The sequence below is a fragment of the Tinamus guttatus genome, unplaced genomic scaffold (genome assembly GCF_059628265.1).
Source record: "Tinamus guttatus ecotype Peru unplaced genomic scaffold, ASM5962826v1 Tinamus_guttatus_pri_ptg000211l, whole genome shotgun sequence".
NCBI lineage: Eukaryota > Metazoa > Chordata > Aves > Tinamiformes > Tinamidae > Tinamus > Tinamus guttatus.
This window is the reverse complement of record NW_028288745.1, coordinates 2,557,737-2,578,933: the sequence shown is the minus strand read 5'-3', so window position 1 is coordinate 2,578,933 and position 21,197 is coordinate 2,557,737. Positions and strand designations below refer to the sequence as shown.

At 42.4% G+C, this 21,197-nt stretch overlaps 1 protein-coding gene across 1 annotated transcript in view; it reads left to right on the top strand.

The window, feature by feature from the left end:
- Nucleotides 1–16,119: 16,119 nt before the first annotated feature.
- Nucleotides 16,120–21,197, top strand: part of PTPRC (protein tyrosine phosphatase receptor type C) — a 50,854-nt gene continuing 45,776 nt past the window's right edge. The window contains exon 1 of the mRNA XM_088524348.1: nucleotides 16,120–16,446. Coding sequence (XP_088380474.1) covers nucleotides 16,380–16,446 — 67 coding nt within the window. The 5' untranslated portion in view covers nucleotides 16,120–16,379. The remainder of the gene's footprint in view (nucleotides 16,447–21,197) is intronic.

Genomic DNA, 21,197 nt, shown 5'->3' with positions numbered 1-21,197 from the left:
GGAACTCCTGAGCTTCGGCATGGCTGGCTTGGGTTCCTTCCACTGCATGAAACACGCAGGGAAAAAGCCCCCAGAACACTGAATGCAAATTTTCATTTATTGTTCTATTACTTGATAGATCTATTTTTTCCTGTTTCTATTGCAAGCTTTTACATGTGGTATATCATAACATTTTGATGCTGCCTAGAATTTGATTTACTGAGATAACCAAGACATAACAAAGATGATTATCCAGCTTTGCAGCTCAGCAGGGCTAAACCTGTTGTTTTCGGTGTCATTTTACTTATGCGCTTTTCCTTTGCAGGTGGTTTAAAGGATGTTTAACTAGTATGCTGAACTTTAACAAAAACTTAGGTTTCTTCTCCATTTCTCATTGTATCTCATTCCAGATTTGAGCAGTACTAGTTTCAACTGAAAATGAGGAAAGGGAGTAAGCAGGACAGTCTTTTCTTCTAGTGAAAATATTAATATTACAACCAGAGAAGGGAGGCATCATCTTAGTCCTCATAAGGCAAATGAACATTTGAAAAGGTAAGGTACAAAACCTGAATATTGACAAGCTATCGTTAAGACCAGAGTAGATGTTGTCTATAAATGCTACATTTTACGGCATTAATGAGAACGATTATGAAGGTGATAAAGTTTTCCCCCCTTATTTTCATATGCCCTGGTTTTGAATTGCAGACAGTGTTTCTAAAACAAGAAATCTGTGATCTGTGCATGTACCTGTGTTTGTACACAGGTATACATGTGCATGTGTGTTCGTGCATTGAGATTTAAACTGCATGCTATTTCTTCACCTTTCAAAGCCTTCTGGATTTTTGGAGTGTTTTGTTTGCTTGTTTTTCTTTTTAAGAGCTTGCGTCCCTTCACTAAAGAAATGAGAACGTTAACTAATTGTAGCCTATTCCTCACTTTACATCATACCCCTGGTGTTTCGGTTGTTTCTCTTGCTGCTCCTGCGACTGCAAGAAGGGCAAGTGTTGCATGTCAGCGAGTTCCTCATCTCAGAGGAAGTACTGTGCTCATCGGGGCTCGGCGCAGTAATAAACACTTTTTTCTTCAGCCTGTCCCTTGATACGCTGTTTAGCTTTTGCTTTACAGAAAGCGATTCTGCTGCTGGAGATATCTGCACTTTTGTGTATAGCATTTGTCCCTTTTTCATCCCTGGAGAAAAAGGTCAAAATTCATCAAATCCGTTTTTATTTCACTCAATTACAAGTGATTTCGGAGCCTAGCTAAACTAAGTACTAAATTATCGCACATTAAGCACAACCTGATTTCTGGTGTTAAAACTTTTTCAGAAAAGTTGGATGATTTCAATTCATGAGCATGGAAGGTAAAAAAAAAAAAAAATGCTACCATGCAAGGAGTCTTCACTCAACACAGTTCACATTTCTCTTACTGGGAAATAGAGAGATGAATTTGGCTGCACTGCTTAGTGCAGACATGTACCTAAGGCTGTCTTGATAAATTTTTCCTTACTTTGTCTGCAGTGCTACTTGAAAAATTGCAGCTGATTATTTTCTCAAAGCCAACTCTGGTGAATGTTTTAGGCATTGGCGTGATGCACCATCAGTCGGTCAGTTTTTCTAATGCAGTGCTATCATTTCTAAAGTATTATTTTAGAAATAGCATTTTTCAAGGTGCAGGTATTATGGCAGGAGCTCTGAAGAAAAACAGGGTAGCTGCAATTAAAAGGTTAGAGCCAGCTAGTGCTTAAAGCTGGGGAGTTTCTTCCTAGTCTGGCTGGATTTCTTTCCGTTTGATGGAGAGAAATGGACACCTTGTTTCTGCACGTGCTTTGCAAGGTCCTGTGAACAGAAGGAATCCATGGCCAGCGGATCCAAAGCCCTCCATGGGGATCGCTCACCCTCACTTAAATCAGGACATGGCTGCTCTCGCGGTAGGACTTGGTCCTTGGATCACCTATATATGGATTGTAATTAAAAAGTATCTTTGTTAACATGTAGAGCAGATGAAAATTTATCTCCAGTAAATACATAGTCAGAAAGAAGCTGCTGGAAATGACATTATGGGCAAATTAATGATACTGTCTTGGTTACTCTGAGCAGGTGCCCAATTTATCTTTGAAATAAATGGCTGGAAAGGGTTTTTTCTGCAGGGAGTGCGAAAGATCTGGAATTAGGCTACTCTGAAATGAGGAAGCTATTCTTGATATTTCTGCCCAAGAACACTGTGGATATTTGCATGGCCCTTTTTTGACACTCTGGGTGACAGCAGAAGCAGCATGGATTAATCCTTTTCTCATAGAGCGTGGTGCAAGCTGCAGTGGAAGTCTCTCAAAGCAAAATTCATTGCTTTGAAAAACCTCAAAAGCTGCATTGGAAAAGAAGCTTTGTGCTTATGATAAGATAACCCTTGATAAAAGTCTGTGCAATATTGGTTCTCAAAACCCTCTTAAATTAAACCCATTGAAATTCATCACTAAAGACCCAACATGCAATGACCTTTATTTTGTCAGTCTGCCTCACTGAATCTTTTCCTTGCAGGCCACCCTGATGTCCTCCTGTTAGCAGCAGAGGTGGCTGTAGATACATGTCCTAGAATTCAAAATATTACAGCAAAGCAGAAAATGTTCAGCTGTCCATTTCATTTCTTTCCCTTTCCTGACCTTATGTCAAAGGACTGAAAATCTCAAAAAAAAATATTTTCTGCCTCTTCAGGGCCACTCTATTCATTCTTGCCTTTGGAACAAGAGCAGCTTTGGTTACGTAACACACTGAGGCTTCATGTGCTAAGTGCTGCCCAGTGCCCTGTGGTCGGGGCCACCCTGGGGTCAAGACAAGACAGACCAGCTCTGTTGCTCGCTCATGCAGCTGTTTTTTTTTTTTTATATATATATATATATATATATAAATCCTACATGGGAAGGAGAGGGAAGAGCTAGTGAGGAGAGGGCCAGATTCACTCCTCGTGAGCTGCTGCGAGTGGGAAACGAGCGGGCAGTCACCAGCGTTGCTGTACGTAGGGTAACTGCATTGCACTGCAGCTCTTCAGGTGTCGTGCAAACTGACTGCAAAAGCAGCAGCCTGGTACACTTCTTGTAACAGCCATGTCGTGTTCTACATACACCAGGGAAAAACAAACCAACCCCCCAACCAAAATATATGTTATTACATTGTGGAATCCTTTGAAGTGCTACACTTTGGACACTGTCACTTCCTTGCAAGGATGCAGTGCAATTGACTTCATTTCACAGTTATATCTTAGATAATGGTGCTTTTTTCTGACCCTCTTCTCTCTTTTTGCAGTTCTGCAGCATGTGAAATGTTTATTACATCAGTGATGATACTGAAGAACTAACAAGGCTCTGCAGGGTAGAAAGTTGTGTCAAGAGCTATGTGAATTACAGGGTGGGAGGAGAGCTGGCGGTAAGAGGTTCAGAAACCAAATACTTTACAGTAACTTTGACTTCCTCTAGGCAGATTTTGGCTGTTTTGAAGTTTGCAGAATTGAAAAAAAAAAAAAAAAAAAAAAGGGATGACTTAGTTTGAACTTTCCCTCTTCCCGGATGCTATCTGATGAGCTTGTTGCCCATAAACCCAAGGCTGGTGTGAACTGCAGAGGGGCCCTGGGCTGGCTGCACCGTGTGCTGCTCTCTTTCCTTCTCCCCCTAGTTTCGTTATTGGCTTGTGCTATTGTCTTAAGTCATATGCCAAGGTTAAAAAGAGAAGGTGAAATGAAGCTCCCCGAAACAAACTTCGTGCCATGCACAATTTTGCAAATTCTCTGTGGGTTACTTTCAGTTACTGTTCTGTATGCAAATTACAAAATCTAGATGTTAACAGAAAACTGATTTCAGTTAGTGATTCATAACCATGCTCAGAACTCACCATCCAAATGTCCACAAGTAATAATTTCACTGCAGCTTCCTAGTATTTCAGAGCTAACTTATTGTTACCATGCAGTGAATGAACAAGACTTACTTATGCCTGTAAATTCTTGTGCATGTAATGTAATATGCCGTGCAGACACTTGCAATTACAGACCCTTGGTTTTTCATGGCATTCATGGGCTGGGCTTGAGGTATAGAAAAATGGATGCATGTTGGTGAGAAGTTGTGGGGTTCTCCTGCATGTTGAGATAAGTAAACTCTCTCCCCTGTCACCAAGTTTCCATAGACTAAGCCCAGAGACAATAAAATAAAATGTGGGATGTACAAGTATTGATGTGTAAACCAGAGGAGAACAAAGCACTTTAGAATAATTTTTTAGAAAATATTTTAGAGTTATTTTAGAAAAAGGAAAAACAGCAATAAGATGCAGTGATCACTTTAGTCTAACCAGAGGCTACTGTTTATCTGCACCTTTTATCTCTTCTGTCCTTCTCTTCTTGAGATACCATTCCAGGATGTTCACAGAAATGATTTGGGATGTGCAACAGGAGACCACAGAGAGCGAACGCAGGCAGGTGATACCTGGGGTAGAGCAAGGCACATGTAGTGCCCAACATGTGGTCATTAAAAAAGACTGGATAGGGTTTTTGCTGTGGATAGCTGTGTCAAATGTTCTCTGTGTATCTATAATTTTATATATTTATATATCTGTATATACATACAGATATATCAATGTCAGCAATAGTTCTGTGAAAAAAATCAAAGCTGCTCAAATCCAGTGTGATAAATTTTCAGTGATTATTGGATGTATTTTAAATGCCATTTCTCTTTCCATATAGACCCTATTTTGACTCCTGTTTTCTTTTTGCCTTTTACCTCACTGAGGTATTCACTTCCTTTGTGCAGGAGGCCACCAGGACATCTGTAAAACCACTTCTTTTTTTTTTTTGTAGTACGAACTACAGGATTTGGCCTATAGTTTTAGTGTTCATGAAAGAAATAATGGATTTCTTTGAAAAAAAAAAAAAAAAAAAAAAAAAAAAAGGAAAATCAGGGACGTTTTGTCCACTGCAACAGCAGTGTTGGCAGTAATTGCCTTATACAGTTCACAAGTTTCTCCACTTTATGTAAATACATTACCTTTTGAAAAAAACCCTTATATCTGTGAGGTGGGGCCTTTTGAAGAGGTGGTTCCTTTGAAGATCCACAGCTCTCTTAAACACACATATTTTTTTCTTCAAAGTAGCTGCTGAAGACTCCCTGTCACAAATCCTTCTTGTTAGGAATTCTGCTTGAAGAACACTCTGAATTTCAATATCAAGTATTTCAAACAAATACATCTAGTGCCTTAGTGCATTTTTCTTATGGTCAGTCAGTGGCCCCAAATAAGAAAGGGAACCTTGGATAATTTGAAGTCTATTCCTAGTCTATTCCCTTTGAAGAAGAAGAAGAAAAAAAGAGATCTACAGTTGTTATAGTTATTCCTGGAAAGTAAGAAAGGAATAGTAATAGTAAGTAAACTGTGTTTTTGAAGCTATTACAAAAATCACTCCAAGCCCCACTGCAAACACTCCTTTAAGTCCTCTGATTCATTTATGCAATGGTGCTGCAGAGCTAGGGAAAAATTTAGGCTGGCAGGGATCTCAGGACAGAGAAGAGCCTGACTCTGTCTCCTCTATAACCACCCATTACATATTTCAAGACAGAAATGAGATCCTCTTCTAGCTTTCATTTCTTCCAGAAAAACAAACTTCGTTTTCTCGGTGTCTGCTTGCTCATCATGTGCTCCAATTCCTTATGCTCATATAGATAGGATGCAACTTAGGGAAAAGCATCATACCACGCTGGACCAAGAGCTCTCTGTCCTGCCTTGTTCAATAAACAAGAAAGGTGGGAAACCCTCTAACAGGAAATTAGGCAGCAACATAGAAGTGGCTGAAATAAGTTACCTGTGACCAGAGGATATGTTCTAGCTCCTAAATACAGGAAGCAATTATAAATATGTCTGTCATTAGCAATTTAGGGTGTCATGTGAAGCTGTGAGCATTGCAGGTTTCAGCTGCAAATGTAAGACACTGTTCTGGAAGCTTTGACTGATTTCAGTAGATCCTGTGTAGACAGAGGGTCTGTCTTACCCATTAGGCACAAATAAGGCCTGTAGCTCTGGACTGCCTTCTGCAGCTAGCACTGCCTATTTTCATACGTGAATGTGACCCTCGCAGTGGGTCAGGTACTTGAAACAAATGTCTGATGAAAGACTTGTAACAGACGGATGGGACATATAGAGGATCCAGTTTGCCTGACAACATTTCTGTGTAAAAATTACAACTACTTTACCACTGCATACATCTATGTTCATCTCTACAGTCATATATATATATATATATATATACACATACACACAGAGATATACTTACAAATGCACACTGAGTATTAGTTCATTGCACCTCTTCTCCTTGGGACTTCCCAAGTGCTGCAGAGCAGAGGGAGGAGGCTACATGAACCCGGTGTCTAGCTGGAGTCAAATACAGTGAGGCACGTGGTGCCAGCGCTCGAGCTTTCCTGCTGAGAGTGTTACCTGCACCTTGTGTTTGTCTGCAGTGTCTGAGTGATCACCTCTTCTGACTCCATCATCTCCTTCTCCTTCCTCTGCCCTCCCACACGTGTTTGCTCTGTTCTGCTCGAGCATCTGCAGCTCTGTGTTCCTGCCTGGAGCTGGGCTAAGCAAAGCCTGAGTTTCCCTGAGCACTTGTAGGAGTGGGGCACATCCAGGGGGACGAGAAAGAGAAGAGCAAAATAGACCTCCGTAATACTAACATAATAGTCTTCCAGTGTTGAAAATCTGTGAATTATACCTATGAATGCTGCAGAAATGGCCATAAAGGCAACAGCCAGAGCCACAGCTTCTAGCTATAGGCAAGCCAAGCTCACCCGTCGTTAACGGTGGAGGGGAGGAGGGCCTCGTTAGCAACTCGACGGCGTGGGTAGAGCGGCCGTATGGCTGAGCTGCGAGCCACGGCCCACGGAGACACGGCGCATGTTCCACCCTCTGCACTGCCGCCAGTGGCGTGACAGGGGCTGTTTCATGGAGCCGCTTCTCCCATCGAGCTTGTTGTTCAACTCCTGTCCTGTCAACAGGGAGCCGTCAACAAGCTGGAGCAGCAGCCCCAGGCCACAGGCAGGGAGAGGGAGGCAGAGGTGCTGTGGGCATTCTCACTGGACAGGACTTCACATTTCCACACGCTCCTGCATCCTCACTGCTGCCCCGGAGCAGCTCTCGTTGGTTTTGCAGAACCTGGGAGTCAGTGTCACTTACGCTTCTGCTCAGGGCAAACCTTAAATCATCAGATGTATCTTGACAAGAGCTAAGAAACCAGCTTATCAATTTAGAAGAACCTGAGGCAAGTGACTGAAAAAGTTGTGCTGAATCTCTAAAGCAGCCCTTGGATGCCTGTCACTGCTCTTTTTTACTTCCAGTAAGGACAGGCTGGCTCCCGTGGCACGTAACATGCCAAGCCAAAGTGGTGACAACGGGTTCTGGGTCCCTCAAGTACAAAATGAAATCTGAGCTATTAATTAGGTTCTCCGTGTCCCGAAGATGGCAGGCATTTCATCAGGCCAAAGGTAAGGAGGCAGATGCCAACTTAAAAGGTTTTGCCGTGTTACACCGGGGCTGGGGAGCGGGGCTGGATGCCGAGGGCAGGCTGGATTCGACGCGTGGGCAGAGGGGCTCTGCGCACGCCGCGAGCTCCCGGACAGGAACCGGGAAGCAAAGCCGCCCTGGAAAGCCGAGGTCGGCCTCGCTGGTGGGCCAAGCCGAAGTGAGCGCTCAAAGCGGGCAGCAGTGAGGAGCTCCTAGCGATTTTCTAGCTGAATTAGCTTCATATATAAAATACTGCACCCTAATGGGCTTCACCTGACGGTCTTGGAAAAAGTCTGTAGATGTTTGTGATGCAATTAGCAATACAGACGTTAAATGTATCTCTCAATACAGTCAAAGCAAACGTGCTTGCAGTAGCTAATGTGGGTATGTATATGCAGCATAAAAGAGTGATATCATCAGTAAGGTAGCTTAAGTGGGTATTTGTTTGAATTCAAAATGGATAACATTTGATAGTATTTTTTTTTCCTTTTGAGATTTGTCCTGCAGTTTTAAGATGTTTTGAGGGTGTGAATGATTGGTAAAACAGGTCTTTCACAGCCTACTGCAGTGGCTCATGGAAAGCACAGGCTAGGCTTTCCTTTAAATAATTTACTCTTCCATGAAAGCAAGAACATTTTAAAAAAGTAAAGATGAACGATGGTCAGAGAGTCCGTCTGGCTGGACGCTTGTGCAAAGGGCACCCCTCGTGTCCGCCTCCTTAGCTCTCCAGGGCAGTGCGGGAGATGTGCCCACGTGGGCTTTTCTCAAGCCCCTCTTGACTTCCCGTTCCCCTCGGAGCTGGGCAGGCGGCTTTGGGAGCCGCCAAGCGCCGCTCTTCCCAGCCCGTGGGCAGCTTCTCCTTTCCCAGGCTCCGCGTGCCGAGTTTCCCTGGCCAACGAAGGGGAGGGCAGCTCCTCTGGGCCGTCCTGCCCCTCAGCCCACGCTCGAGGTTGGGTTGGTGTTGGCTCGGCAGGACGTGACGTTGGGCGTCCCGCGCTGCGCAGAAGTCCCTGTTTGTGTGCAGCCCTAAGGAAGTCCAGGTTTCACCTTAAATAATCACGTCTTAAGAAGGCAAGAGACCTGTGAGCTGTAGAGCTGAAGTATCCTGCTCATCGCGCACTGCTGGCTGCCCTTGTTTTGTTCATTTTTTCACCTGTCCTTATTCCTCCCTGTGGTGGAAGAAGGACAGGAAAATAGGCAATGGATTAATAGCTTTTCCAAGCAAAAAGTCCTTTGGGAATCTAGATACTTCTGCAAGGTGCTGGTGGATATGCAAAAATGTGTCAGAAATTTCTCCCCCCAGAAAGAGTCTCAGTTGATCAGTATAGGTCATCACACTGCTGGGCATCAGCAAAATGGAAATAAGGCTGGGACATCGAACACATAGGAGGTTGATTTCTTCCTAAGTGTGCCTTAGGGTCTGAAAAAAAACCCCTTATTCTTATATACCAGTTTACAAGCCTGATTGACTTACCTTGTTCCAGGAACTGACAATGCTTAGCCAAGAAGTTAGGATTTTTAGATTTTGTTTTTTTTCTCCTAGAAACAGTTTTAAATAATGCCTCTGTGCTTTAACACAGAATTGCATAAAATCTAAAGCGGATCTTCTGATGACTGGGCAGTCATAGCCTCTTGCCAAATGATCGTTGCGTAGAGTTTCACCTTCTGCGCTATTTCTTAACTAACTAAGTATAGGAAGTAACACTTGCTATAAGACAAAAAGAGGATGTGCAAACATTTATGCTGATCTTTGGAGGAAGGACATGTTATCTCGGTTGCTTTGTCAGCCTGAGCTTGATATGGGAAAAAATGAGCTCTTATTGCTATGCCAAAATTTATATTCCTGATCTTTTATCAATTTTTAAAACAAATTGATGAAAAAAATAGCTTCATTAGTGTTGTTTGTTTTTGTCAGAGAGTATTTTTTTTGGCAGTGTGTATATCATAGAATCATAGAATGCTTAGAGTTGGAAGGGACCTCTAGAGATCATCTAGTCCAACCCCCTGCACACGCAGGGTCACCTAGAGCACATGGCACAGGACTGCGTCCAAGCGGGTTTGAAGATCTCCAGAGAAGGAGACTCCACAACCTCTCTGGGCAGCCTGTGCCAGTGCTCTGGCACCCTCACTGTTAGGAAATTTTTCCTTAAGTTCCTGTGGAACTTTTGGTGCTTCAGTTTGTGGCCATTACCTCTAGTTCTGTCAGTGGCCACCACTGAAAAGAGACCATCACCGTCCTCCTCACTGCCTCCCTTGAGGTACTTCTAGACACTGCTCAGGTCCCCTCTCAGCCTTCTCTTCTCCAGGCTGAACAGGCCCAGCTCCCTCAGCCTCTCCTCATAGGGCAGATGTTCCAGGCCCCTGATCATCCTTGTAGCCCTGCGCTGGACTCTCTCCAGCAGCTCCACATCCCTCTTGTACTGTGGAGCCCAGAACTGGGCACAATACTCCAGATGCGGCCTCACCAGGGCTGAGTAGAGGGGCAGGATCACCTCCCTCGACCTGCTGGAGATGCTCTTCTTAATGCAGCCCAGGATCCCATTGGCCTTCTTGACCACGAGGGCACACTGCTGCCTCATGGTCAACTTGTTGTCCACCATGACACCCAGGTCCCTCTCTGCAGAGCTGCTCTCCACAAGGTCGGTCCCCAGCCTGTACTGGTGTCTGGGGTTATTCCTCCCCAGGTGCAGGACCTTGCACTTGGCCTTGTTGAATTGCATGAGGTTTTTCACCGCCCAGTTGTCCAGTATATCCAGGTCCCTCTGGATGGCAGCGCAGCCCTCTGGGGTATCGGCTACTCCTCCCAGTTTCGTGTCATCAGCAAACTTGCAGAGGGAGCACTCTGTGCCTTCATCCAGGTCATTGATGAATAAATTGAACAGGACTGGACCAAGGACTGACCCCTGGGGGACCCCGCTAGCTACAGGCCTCAATAGAAGCACCAATTATAAAATTATCTGTGATGGAATTGTAGTATTTCTGTGAGACACGTGAAAGGAGTTTTCCTGAGCTCAGAGAATCCGATAATGTTTTATTCCCGCTGCTATTCAGTAGTTTATATGCTCTGAGACTGCCAGGTGTTCTGAGGAGATCTCAGCATGAACTGTTGCAGCACGATGCTTTTAAAGCTCTCCCTCCTGCTCTTCAAGAACTTTGTCTATTCCATCGCAGCCATGTGTTTATCAAAGCTCAGCTCTGTGTTCTTTTAACAGTTCCGACACAGCTAAAACAGCCAAATGGTGCTTAAAAGCTTTTCAATGTTTATTACAAAGCAAAACTGAAACAGAAACGAGGTATAAAACCATAATATTAATGAAGCAAACCTCTTTATTTCCAAGTCTTTATGCTACCACAGATCTACCTCTTCTCCTATTTGTCTTTAAATCACCCTGTATTTTCTTGCTTCTCTGCCAGTTTCTCTTTCACGCAAGAACCTACTCATTACCTGATTGTCCTTTTAAAACTATTTCAGTTATTTCTCTACTCCTCAGTTACTGTCCACTAACAAGGAGTGCTAGAGAGACTTAAATAAATGATTTTGTAAATTAAATTAAATAAATGATTTTGTAAAATATTCATATTACCCTAATGGAATTGAAATGCTTAATTGAATCTCTTCTCACTTTTGCTGAGATTTAGCTTTTGCAGGTCTCGTTGGGGCTAGGTACCAGTCTAACAATCTAGCGTTGTCTTCTGTTTTTATCTTCAGTAAGTGTCCTTTGCATCACAGGACAAAAACAAGGATAATTAAAAAGGGAATTAAACAGGGATAAGTGGCAATCAGCATGGAGGTAGGGAAAAGAAGTCCAGTAATTTAGTAAATCAGGATTTGATGTGACTTATTGCAGAGGAATAACCAACATGAAATATTTTGAGCAAGAAGCACATATAACATGCAGCCGTCAACCCTCTTCCCATGTTGCCACGTTACCTCTCACACACTTTCTGCTTCTGCCTCCTTATCCTTCTACCATTTCTATACTGTGATTTATTTTTTAAAAACTGTTTCATTCTAAGATAATCATGAAAGATATGTGGTAGTATTGTTTTTTTTTTCCCCTTTCTACTAAAAGAACAAATACGTAAGGCTGTGAATATAGACTGTGAACTGCATGTAGTTTGGGACATCGGTGATTTAACAATATATTTCCAAAGCATATTTCTCAGGATATATCTTCATGAGATTTTCAACTGAAATAAAGAAATCTTCTTCATTCTTTTAGTTTTACAGTGGCAGTTTCTTGACAAGTCACTGAGGAAGAAGTAATGCCTGCCACATGTTTATCTTTGGAGACATCTTTCTAACTCATTTGGACATCCCTAGAGAGAAAAATCATGTCAAAGCATGGAGAAGGATAGGAGAGGGGCTATCAGAAGATGCCCGGCAGCATCACTGCAAGCAGACCAGCCTTCTAGGTAAACATTTCTGGTTTATGATTGGAAATACCTTGCTGAGAGGCGTTTTTGTGCTTCTGCACCATAATACTTGCAATCAGCTGTGGGAATACATTTCTATCCACAATCAGAGCCTGGATGTTAGGAAAGCATTGTATATAATCTATTGTGTAAATATATTGTCCAAAAACAGACAGAGAAGTGGCAAAAAGACAGCCAGCCTATTGATTCAGGATAGAGGCTGACCTCTAGAAGTGTGATGGTGTAAGAAGATAGCCAACCTAGGTTCAGCTGCCCATGGTTCAGAAGCCATGGTTTAAAGCAAAATAAGGCAAAGCATTACAACAGCAAAATCTGTCCATCCTCTTTGGTTTTATTTAGGGCGTTGGTTCCAGAATAAACTGAAATATATCTTTATGCAGGCTACAAAGCATGCAGGAAACAGTGTCCAGGGAACTGCAATGATATTTGTGTTTGTTTTTTTAAAACCAGAGCCAAAATATTTTGGAAAAGATTGTTTCTGTAGACTTTTTATTCTCTTTTTTCTGTAGGCTGCTGGGCTGGTGTTAACATTGCTTTGACTCCCGTTCCCCCTTTGGCCCTGCTCTGGCTGCTGTGCAGGTAAGAAGTCGCTTCTTGCACAGGATTATGTGTTGCTAAGGCAAAGTTTTGTGAGCAGCTATGAGACTCTGAAAAGTTTGTGTTACTGCTTATGTGCTAAGGGTGGCCCTTGAGGTTGCAAGTAGGAAAAATGAAACTGAAAAAAAAAAAAGAAAAATCTGCCATTGTTGAATGAATCCTGTATTTTTAAAGAACTTCAACACATTCTAGCACTATTATAGCCTATTTCTCCTGTGGTGTTAAAATTGAATGATATGAGCAAAGTATTATTTTGAAATCATCCTAATTTCTTGACCGGTTTTTCAAGCAGGCTACTGTTGTAACAAACAGGATGTTTCAGACATCTCGGGCATATTCTAGATGAAGGTCTTCCTTTCGCTAATGTCTTAAATACAATTCAGCTTAAAAATCATCCTTAAGAAGCAGGCGTATGAGATTTATCATCCCTCATGGCAGGGCACCCTGAGATGTTAATGGCAGAAAAAAAGAAACAGAATAATGTGAACTCATTCACTGTGCCCCTTCTGAGCACTGTGGAGCTAAATTCTTAATTCAGCTCTCATTCAGAAACAGGAGTAGTGCATCTGTTGCCTGAAGTGATCAGGTTCCAAGGCAGACCTAATATTACATGTCCAAAATTCAGGAATGTCTGCCTCAGAACAGCTAGAATTTCAGGTGCAAGCGAGATGTAGGCGCAGGGAACTTTGGAGGGCTTATGAAAATTATTGCTCATTTGGGGCCAGATTGTGAATAGTGCCTCGAGGGTACCAAAATATGGTCTCTGTCCTGAGCAAGTACAATATAGATCATGCAGGCGAGGTATGAAGTGAAGATGTCAAATCAGCATTGCCTGAGGGCTGGTAGCAGCAGAGCAGTCTGTCTACACGAAGAGCTGCGTTGTATACTCCTACACTCCTGACCTTAAAACAATTTCATCTAATGTGGCATATTAAGTAAAAAATGTTTTCTTTCTTCAATAAATAGTTCTTGGCATTTGTAAACAAACCTGATAAAGTATATGCAAAATAGAATCCTCAGTAGATATTCAGCACAAATTTAGAAGCATTGCAACATACATCCTTTAGCACAAACAATGTTTTCACAGTGAGTCTGTCAAATTAATTTTACAGGATGAAATGCCTTGTGGAGGAGCTGCCTTGTAAACAGAGTTGCCCTTGGGAGGAATTTGTCCCGTGTCCACTACAGTTTGCCAAGGTGTGTCCATTGCAGTTTGCTTTCACATCGAGTGGAAGGCTTAATTCTGATGTGCAGTCACGGTGCGTATGGATGTAACTGAGCTCAGGCATAGTAGCAGACTTGTGCACGAAAAAAAAAATAGGCAGACCAAAGAAAGTATGCATAACTTGTCATTGAAATGCGAGTGGTATATGGAGTATACGGGGCATTTCATTTTTATTGAATTCGATGCATCCTACTGCTGGGATTTGTCCATCTCTCCTGAAATCTTCTGATACATGAAATTTTCTGTTGCAACATTTAGGGTCTTCTGCCTAATACACCTGCTAGCAGAATGCATTCATTCTATCTGCCCAAACCTGTATTTTTTGCTTAAATCTGCGTTTTTTAAAATGTGACTTTTAGCTTCATGTTTGCAGTTGCTAATTACTTGCTTTCAAAGGCTTGAATTCTGAAGGGAGAGAACTTGAAAGAGCTCCACGTCCTACACTTCCTCCTTTGGCCAGGTACACAGCTGTCCCAAGGACTTGGTGACTAAAATGCACGTGGCAATTCACAGTATCAGCTCATCGACTGAACTGGCTTTGAAAAGCCAGCGTGTTAGTACCACAGTATCTTTCATTTCTTCTTCAGATGTTCAAACACACAAATGTCAAATACACAAGCTGAACTGGTATTTGTATTTCAAATGTGTTGCAAGCAGATGGAATCTTATAACTTCTGAGGCTAACCTAAGATCAAAGGCACATGTAATTTCTGTGAAGGGTGTTTGTTTTCTCTTGGATACAGGACAATTGTTAAACTCATTGCCCATCATGTTGCCTTGCTAACCACTGAAACAGATTTGCAGAAAGAGGGATTTGCTCTGGGAAAGAGAGAGGGTTTTTTTTCTTGTTAGCAATTCACTAAAACTCAGGATATTTTGAGTCTGTGAAACCTCTCTCAAGTTTATTGTGTAGTCTGTGGTCAGCAATTTTAGCAATCCATGGGTATAGTTCCTTAGCTGTTAAGCGAGGGATAATAATAATAACAACATACCCAGATTTACAGTGATGGCTAGCGTGTGTGATGTGTATCATTAAATAATACCCGTGGTAGGCTGCAATATTTCAGTGATGTGGAGGGCTCGTTGTAAGTATCACACAAACAGAAAGGTCCATCGTGTAGCAATTATTCTCGGAAAGACATCTTGAAAAATCAGGCAGAGGTTCTGTAAAACCGTTGGGAAGATCAGGCAGAAATGGAACTTGGCTCCATTTACTTCATTGAATCCTGAAATTATCCACAGGATACAGATGGGACACTTCAATGCTATGGCTTCCTCCAGGAATAACAAGGAAGAAGACACCAGTGTTGAAGACAGTGTAAGGCTGTAGTCTGGATTCCTCTTGCAGCAACTTCCCAATGCATATCAAAGCGAGGGTCCCTGGAAGACTGCCTGATGCCACCAGGTCAGTTTCGTTCTGAGCACATTTACAGTATAATTATTATTACAACTAGCTGTTATACAGACATGTTACTTAATGTAAGCTATTATTTTGGTCTTATAGGACCTTTGGTGTTATTTGTTTTGGTGTTATAGGACTTCACTTCAACTTGGACCCGAGGAAACGGATTTTCATCTTATGGAGAATCTGATTCACTGGTTTCGTATGTGAATTATTTTGTGAATTTGCACAACTTCACAGTGCGATGTCTAGGAAGTCTCTGAAGGATTTATGGCATGAGTGAAGAATAAATTCCTGTCTTTGGCACTTTCAAAAACTTCAGAATTGCCAATAAAAGATGCAATCTCAACAGTATTCCCTTTGCAATTTCACGCTACTAGCTACTAGAAAGGTACAAAATATTTCAGTTTCCAAGGATTTGTAATATTTTTATGGAATGAGTGAATAGTTTGACTTTCCATTTTGTTGTTGCCTAGAACTAAGTAGAGCATTGTGTGGAGCTAGCTAATTAAGAACTGAACATCACAGAAAACAGACTATCTATTTTTTATGTACAACTGTCATACCTAGAATTGCATTCTTAGGTTCTTTAGAGAGAAATATTCTCTGTTTAGAGGTTGTTCATCTAATCAGCAATCACTTCCCTTGAGGATGCGTCTCTCTTGAAGGCTGTGTTGCCAGCGTAACTGTTAATGTTGACTGATATTTTTTTTTCTTCTCCCTGGGAAGTGTCTATAATAAGAGAGGACTCAGTGAAATGTACACTACAAAACATGAATATGGGGAAACAGAATGACTATTGGTTGAACTGAGCCTTCTGAAAAATAAAGTCTTGTTTGGTTCCCCAGTTGAAATGGCTGAAATTGTTCAATTTCATTTGAATTAAGGAAGCTGAGCATTACTGTAGCAACTTAAGAAAAACCCTCTTGACTTCCTGGAAACTGAAAGAATTTTTTTTTCTCTGAAGAAGTAGTTGTCTCTGACATCACTGCACTGTGCTGCGAGTTTGCAAGTGGTTAGTTGGGGTAGCAGAGGAAGCAGCTCCTTTGCTGTGATAAGCAGGCAGGGCGATGTATGTGCCTGGTTATTCTCCCTTTTGATTCAAATTTCGCTAAGAAATTATTTTGCAGAGAGATAATGCTTATTTTGCTTTCCAGAGAGAGACAGACACATGCTGTTTCATAAGGATACGCTTTAAGGATTTCCAGAAATAACCATGTTTTTGTGGCTTAAAGTCTTGGCACTTGTCATTGTCTTTCTGGACCAGGATGCTTTTGTCAAAGGTAGGTAGCACTTGATATTTCATTCTCAAATTTTGAACCATAACGTTCTGTACAGAATTTAAACAGCTTAAAAGCTTTGAAAAATAGAGAACTAACATCTTTGTTCAGAAACTAGAATCTGCTTGTATGTAACGTTGGCAGAACCTAGATCAAGAAGATGACTCATAATGTACTGGGCTAAAATGTCTTCTGCGTGGTCAAGGGTGAGCGCTGCATGAACTACTTTAAAAAGAACTGTAGTTGCATTTGAAAAAAATATTTAGATCTCCTATATTAGCCTATTTAATGCAGTCTTTATCTTTGGTTTCATCTCACAAGGCAGTGCTTCTGTTTTCTGTGCTTAAAAACTTTAAGAAAAAAAAAGTCCTTTTAAGCCACTCCCTGATCTGATTCTGCGTACAGTTCCTCAAATTTTAATTTGTACTGCTGTGAGATTAGGAAAAAAAATGAAACGTTGTAAGCTTTCTTCCACTGTTGGAAAATTACATTTATAAATTATAAAGTATTTATAAAATTGTAAAAAAGTTTTTATAAACTGCTGCTTCAAAGTGCCTTCAGAATTTTGAATTGTCTGTAACTCCTAACCCACTGCAGGTGAATTTAAGTCACTTGATCCTTTTTTAATTTTAAAAAAAAGAAAGTTGTACCTTGAGAGATTGAGATCTCAGAATGTACTAGTTGTGTGAGAGCTGAGTAGCAATAGAGACAATTAATACTGGGCTAACAATTTATGTAAGTTTGGTGGATCTATATTTGAAGGAAAGATTTTCTTGAAAAGAACATACAGCACTGTGTATCTAGGTCTCTTTCTTACAAATTGGCACAGTTTATGGTGGATACAAAGTATTTTTGGTTAGGTAATGTTAATCCTAGAAGTGCTTATAACTTATATGCTCTGAAATTGTAACAAACTACATGCAGGGTCAAAACTGCTGCTCATTTATTCTAAATTTACTTGTTTCTATCCTCAATTTACTGTGGTAACTCCAGATTTACAGTGATCTAAGTAAGAAACCGACCTGCCTTTAGCTGATAACCAGCTAAAAGAGCGTGTGAAGTCTGGACATGAGTTCTCTTGTCGTTCAAAGCCTCTCGAGCGAGACATCACGCAGCAGAGCTGGCTGCGTGTTGTGGGCAAACAAGTGAACGCTGTATTGTGAAGGAAAAAAGCAAATCTCTCTCATTTTTTTTCTGACTTTTTTTTTTCTTTATCTGCTGTCCTAGTTTTCATTTTGTAAGCCCTTTTCTCTGGCCCCCCAGGGCCGCCTGTTTTCAGGAGGGGAGGCTGCAGCCTCCTCCTGCAGCCACCTCCACAGTCGGTGGACGTGGTGGCTAACGGAGAGGGCTGGAAGGCAGAAGGAGGGGCAGCAGGGCTTTATTTCAAACAAAACCTGTTATTTTCTCTGTCTGTAGACGGCAGCCTGCCTTGATCCAATTCCTCACGTGCTGGTGCTGTGCAGAAGAGCCTCAAAGAAATGTAATGATTTAACCCCTCTCTAGAGCGCCTAAAGCCGTTAGCAGTCCGATTCTGCAGGATGCAACGTGGTGGACTGTGTTTTCACCAGGTCGTTGAGGTGCCTGCTTATTTGAGACTTCTGCACCACATTTCTACAGTCACGACCTGTCTGTATAACTTGCCTCATAGGCTGAATTTTGGCTTGCAGGATGCCTTGCCCTCTACTTAAAACAGTGGGGAAGGGTAGGAGCAGAAGGCTCTTGGAGACTGGTTTTCCCGTGGGGGTGACAGGAATATTGTACTTCATCTTTGCCCTGGAGATGGCCCTGCCTAGTAGCTGTGGACTCACTGCTCAGTCTTTCAGGGAGGAGGCCAAATTAGGAGAAGTGTGCAGCAGCCCTTGGCTTTGGGGCAGGTCAGTGCTCAGTGTGCTGCGGGGTTTGTTTTGGCGTTACGGTTAGTGTCTGAGAGCCTGATTACCTAGTGATTTTGAAGACCCGACAGGACAATTTTAAGATTGTTGGATTTTCACTACAAGCCCAGGAATCCTGTAAAGTATCTCAAATTCCCTGTGCTATGCAAACCACTTTGCTCAAACTGCATTTGGAAAATAGAAGTTAGGAACACCTAGAACTTACAGAGAGACCTTTTCATTATCTAAATCCCCCAAATAAAACTCATATATGGTTGCTTATACTGGTAATAAGCAGTGAGTAATGGTATTAGTGGATGAGTGGATATCCACATTCCCATAAATAACAAAACTTTCATTTGAAAGGGGATGGGACTGTACACAACGAAATCCTGGAGCTGGATCTGCCGTTGTAAACATTTTCACTGCTGAAATACCCCATTAAACACCTCAGCACTTGTGCAGTATTGGTTAGTCTTTCATCTCCACCTAGATAGAGTAGCTTTTTTTTTTTTTTTTTTTTAATCTTTAGTTGTCAGGTGTGTGCAGTTTAAATCTGAGGTGCGATGCCTTCTGTTATACAGACTGACTTCCTGATCAAAAAGCTAATGCGAACACAACTGATGCAGTGCATCATGCAACTTTGTACAATACAACTTTGCTCTTGTTAGAAAGAAAAGAAAAAAACTGCTTGCAGGATTTGCAACACTTTTTTTTTTTTTTTTTTTCTTCAGTATCCCATTAATTCAGATTGCTCCTCCACCCTCCACAGCAGTATTACCAATTTAGTAGCTTTCAAAAGAGTTTACCCACTGCAGAGCAACTTCCTTTATTTCAGGAAACTCAATAATTACTTGGTGGCTTCACGGGTAGGTCTGCGGCCCCAGGGTGTGCATGGCCAGGAACGATGGAGGATTCCCCTGGGAAAGGCTCACGTTCTCACCAGCTGCCTGGATGCCGCGCTAGAATTAGCTACTGACTTGGACCAAATGCCTGATTGGCTTTACCCACTCACCTAGGCCTAAACAAACAGAGAATGAATGTGTGTTTTGACTGCTGCTCTGATATATTTATTGATATATATAGAGATAGATATGTATTTATTGATAGGTGCAGAATAGGAAAGAGACATTGGTTCAAGACTAATAAATCTTTCTTGCATAGGGAAGATGGTTGTTAATCCTTCGTATTCATTCACATTAGCAAATTGGCATACTGAGAACATTTTACTGGTATCAGCTTGAAGCCAAAATATTCCATGCAGGGGCTAGTTGAAAGGGAAATCCTGCTCTCAGTGGCATGTAATATTGGAGCTGCTTCCTTTACTTTTGCTTTACTTTTTTTTACTTTACTTTTTACTTTTTCTTTGGTGATATTGCATTAATGTATTTATGTTCTGAACAACAAATCGGCAGTGAGTGGAATAGAAACATCACAAATATGTAATGAAATAAGGCAGAAAAGGTGGGTGGGGGAATCCGTAGCGAAATCCTGTTTGCATTCTTGATCTAGGCACAAAAATGAGTGTTCGGAGGCACATACGTGGTCCTCAGGAAGGCAGAACAGATGGTGCCCCGTGGCCCTGCTGCCCGACCGGGACGTGTCTGTCCCGGCCGCCGAGGTGGCCGCGCGGCACCGTCGCTGCCCGCCCTCGGGTGCGGGCCCAGGACAACGTAGAGAACAACTCAGCCATCTTCACAGCTCAGCTCAGCCCCTCAATCGGTTTGGTGCAAACAGGGATGAAAATTCTTGGGGTGGCAAAACTCTGCCCCCTCCATAGGCAGCAAGGCTCACGTCGCCTCGCGGGTTGGGAGGGCTCTTTTTGTCTGCCCCTCTCTTACTCGTGGTGCTGCCTGCGTGTCCGGGTGCATTTCCCGGCCACGGACCCGCTCGCAGACCGGCCCCGCTCGCTGCCCTTTCAGTAGCTGTCAAGCTTTTCATCTATTTCCAGGCTTCCTCCTCTTTCAAGTAGAGCAGTTTGGGGTCTTCAGTGCCAGGATTTTAGGAACTAGCTGTGAGCACTTCAGGGCCAGCTTATGCTATTTGTAGTGTTGTGTAGGTAGCCGCCGCGTCGCTTTGCTTTAATGCCACCGCTTTTGCAGCGCTGCTCCTCCAGCGATCCCCCTGTGCTGGTGCCTCCTCGGCTCGCCCGCTCGCTCTGGTTTCTGTGCTCCGGTTTCAAAGGCCTCTCGTTGCTCTGTCTGTTCTTCACTCGTAATCCCACCACCCTGTACAGAACTGTCTGCTTCAGAGGTAGCTTTTGTTGTGCCTGAGTGGGTATTTTCTGTTGTTGTCGCAAAAACATGGACTCCGCGGAGCAGTATTTTTAATTGCCTTTTGAAATACATTTCCCTCCCTGACAAATGGTGAAGCGGGACAAAAAGAAAAATAATCGAGCTGGCTGTCCTGGCAGGAGCGGGAAGCCACATGGAGAAGCTTTCCTTCAGCACAGCATAGGAGCAAACAGCGGTTCATTAAACAAATCCTATATATCCAGGCACCTGAAAGACTTGGGGATTAGGGCCTGTACTACAATGCAGATGCTCAGCTGAAACAGTGTGGAGCTGCACAGCTCATATAAGCCTTTCCAGGTAATCATACACATGCTGCAAAAGTCCTCTGACTACAGTTATGAGTAGCATATTTTAAATATTGCTAGGTCCTGAACTCCTTCATTTCTCCAGACATCAATTTTGCTCTCTGTTAAGTTGAAGGTAGTTATACTTACTGGATGGTAATACGAGGAGCCATAACTCCTTAAATAATTTAAGAGATGAGGGTCATTAGTGGCAAATTACCACAAATTATTCTGAGGAAATTGCTTACATATTAGAGATCCCTGAACAGTGTATCTATGCAAAGAATGAAAGCCATGAAAGGCGA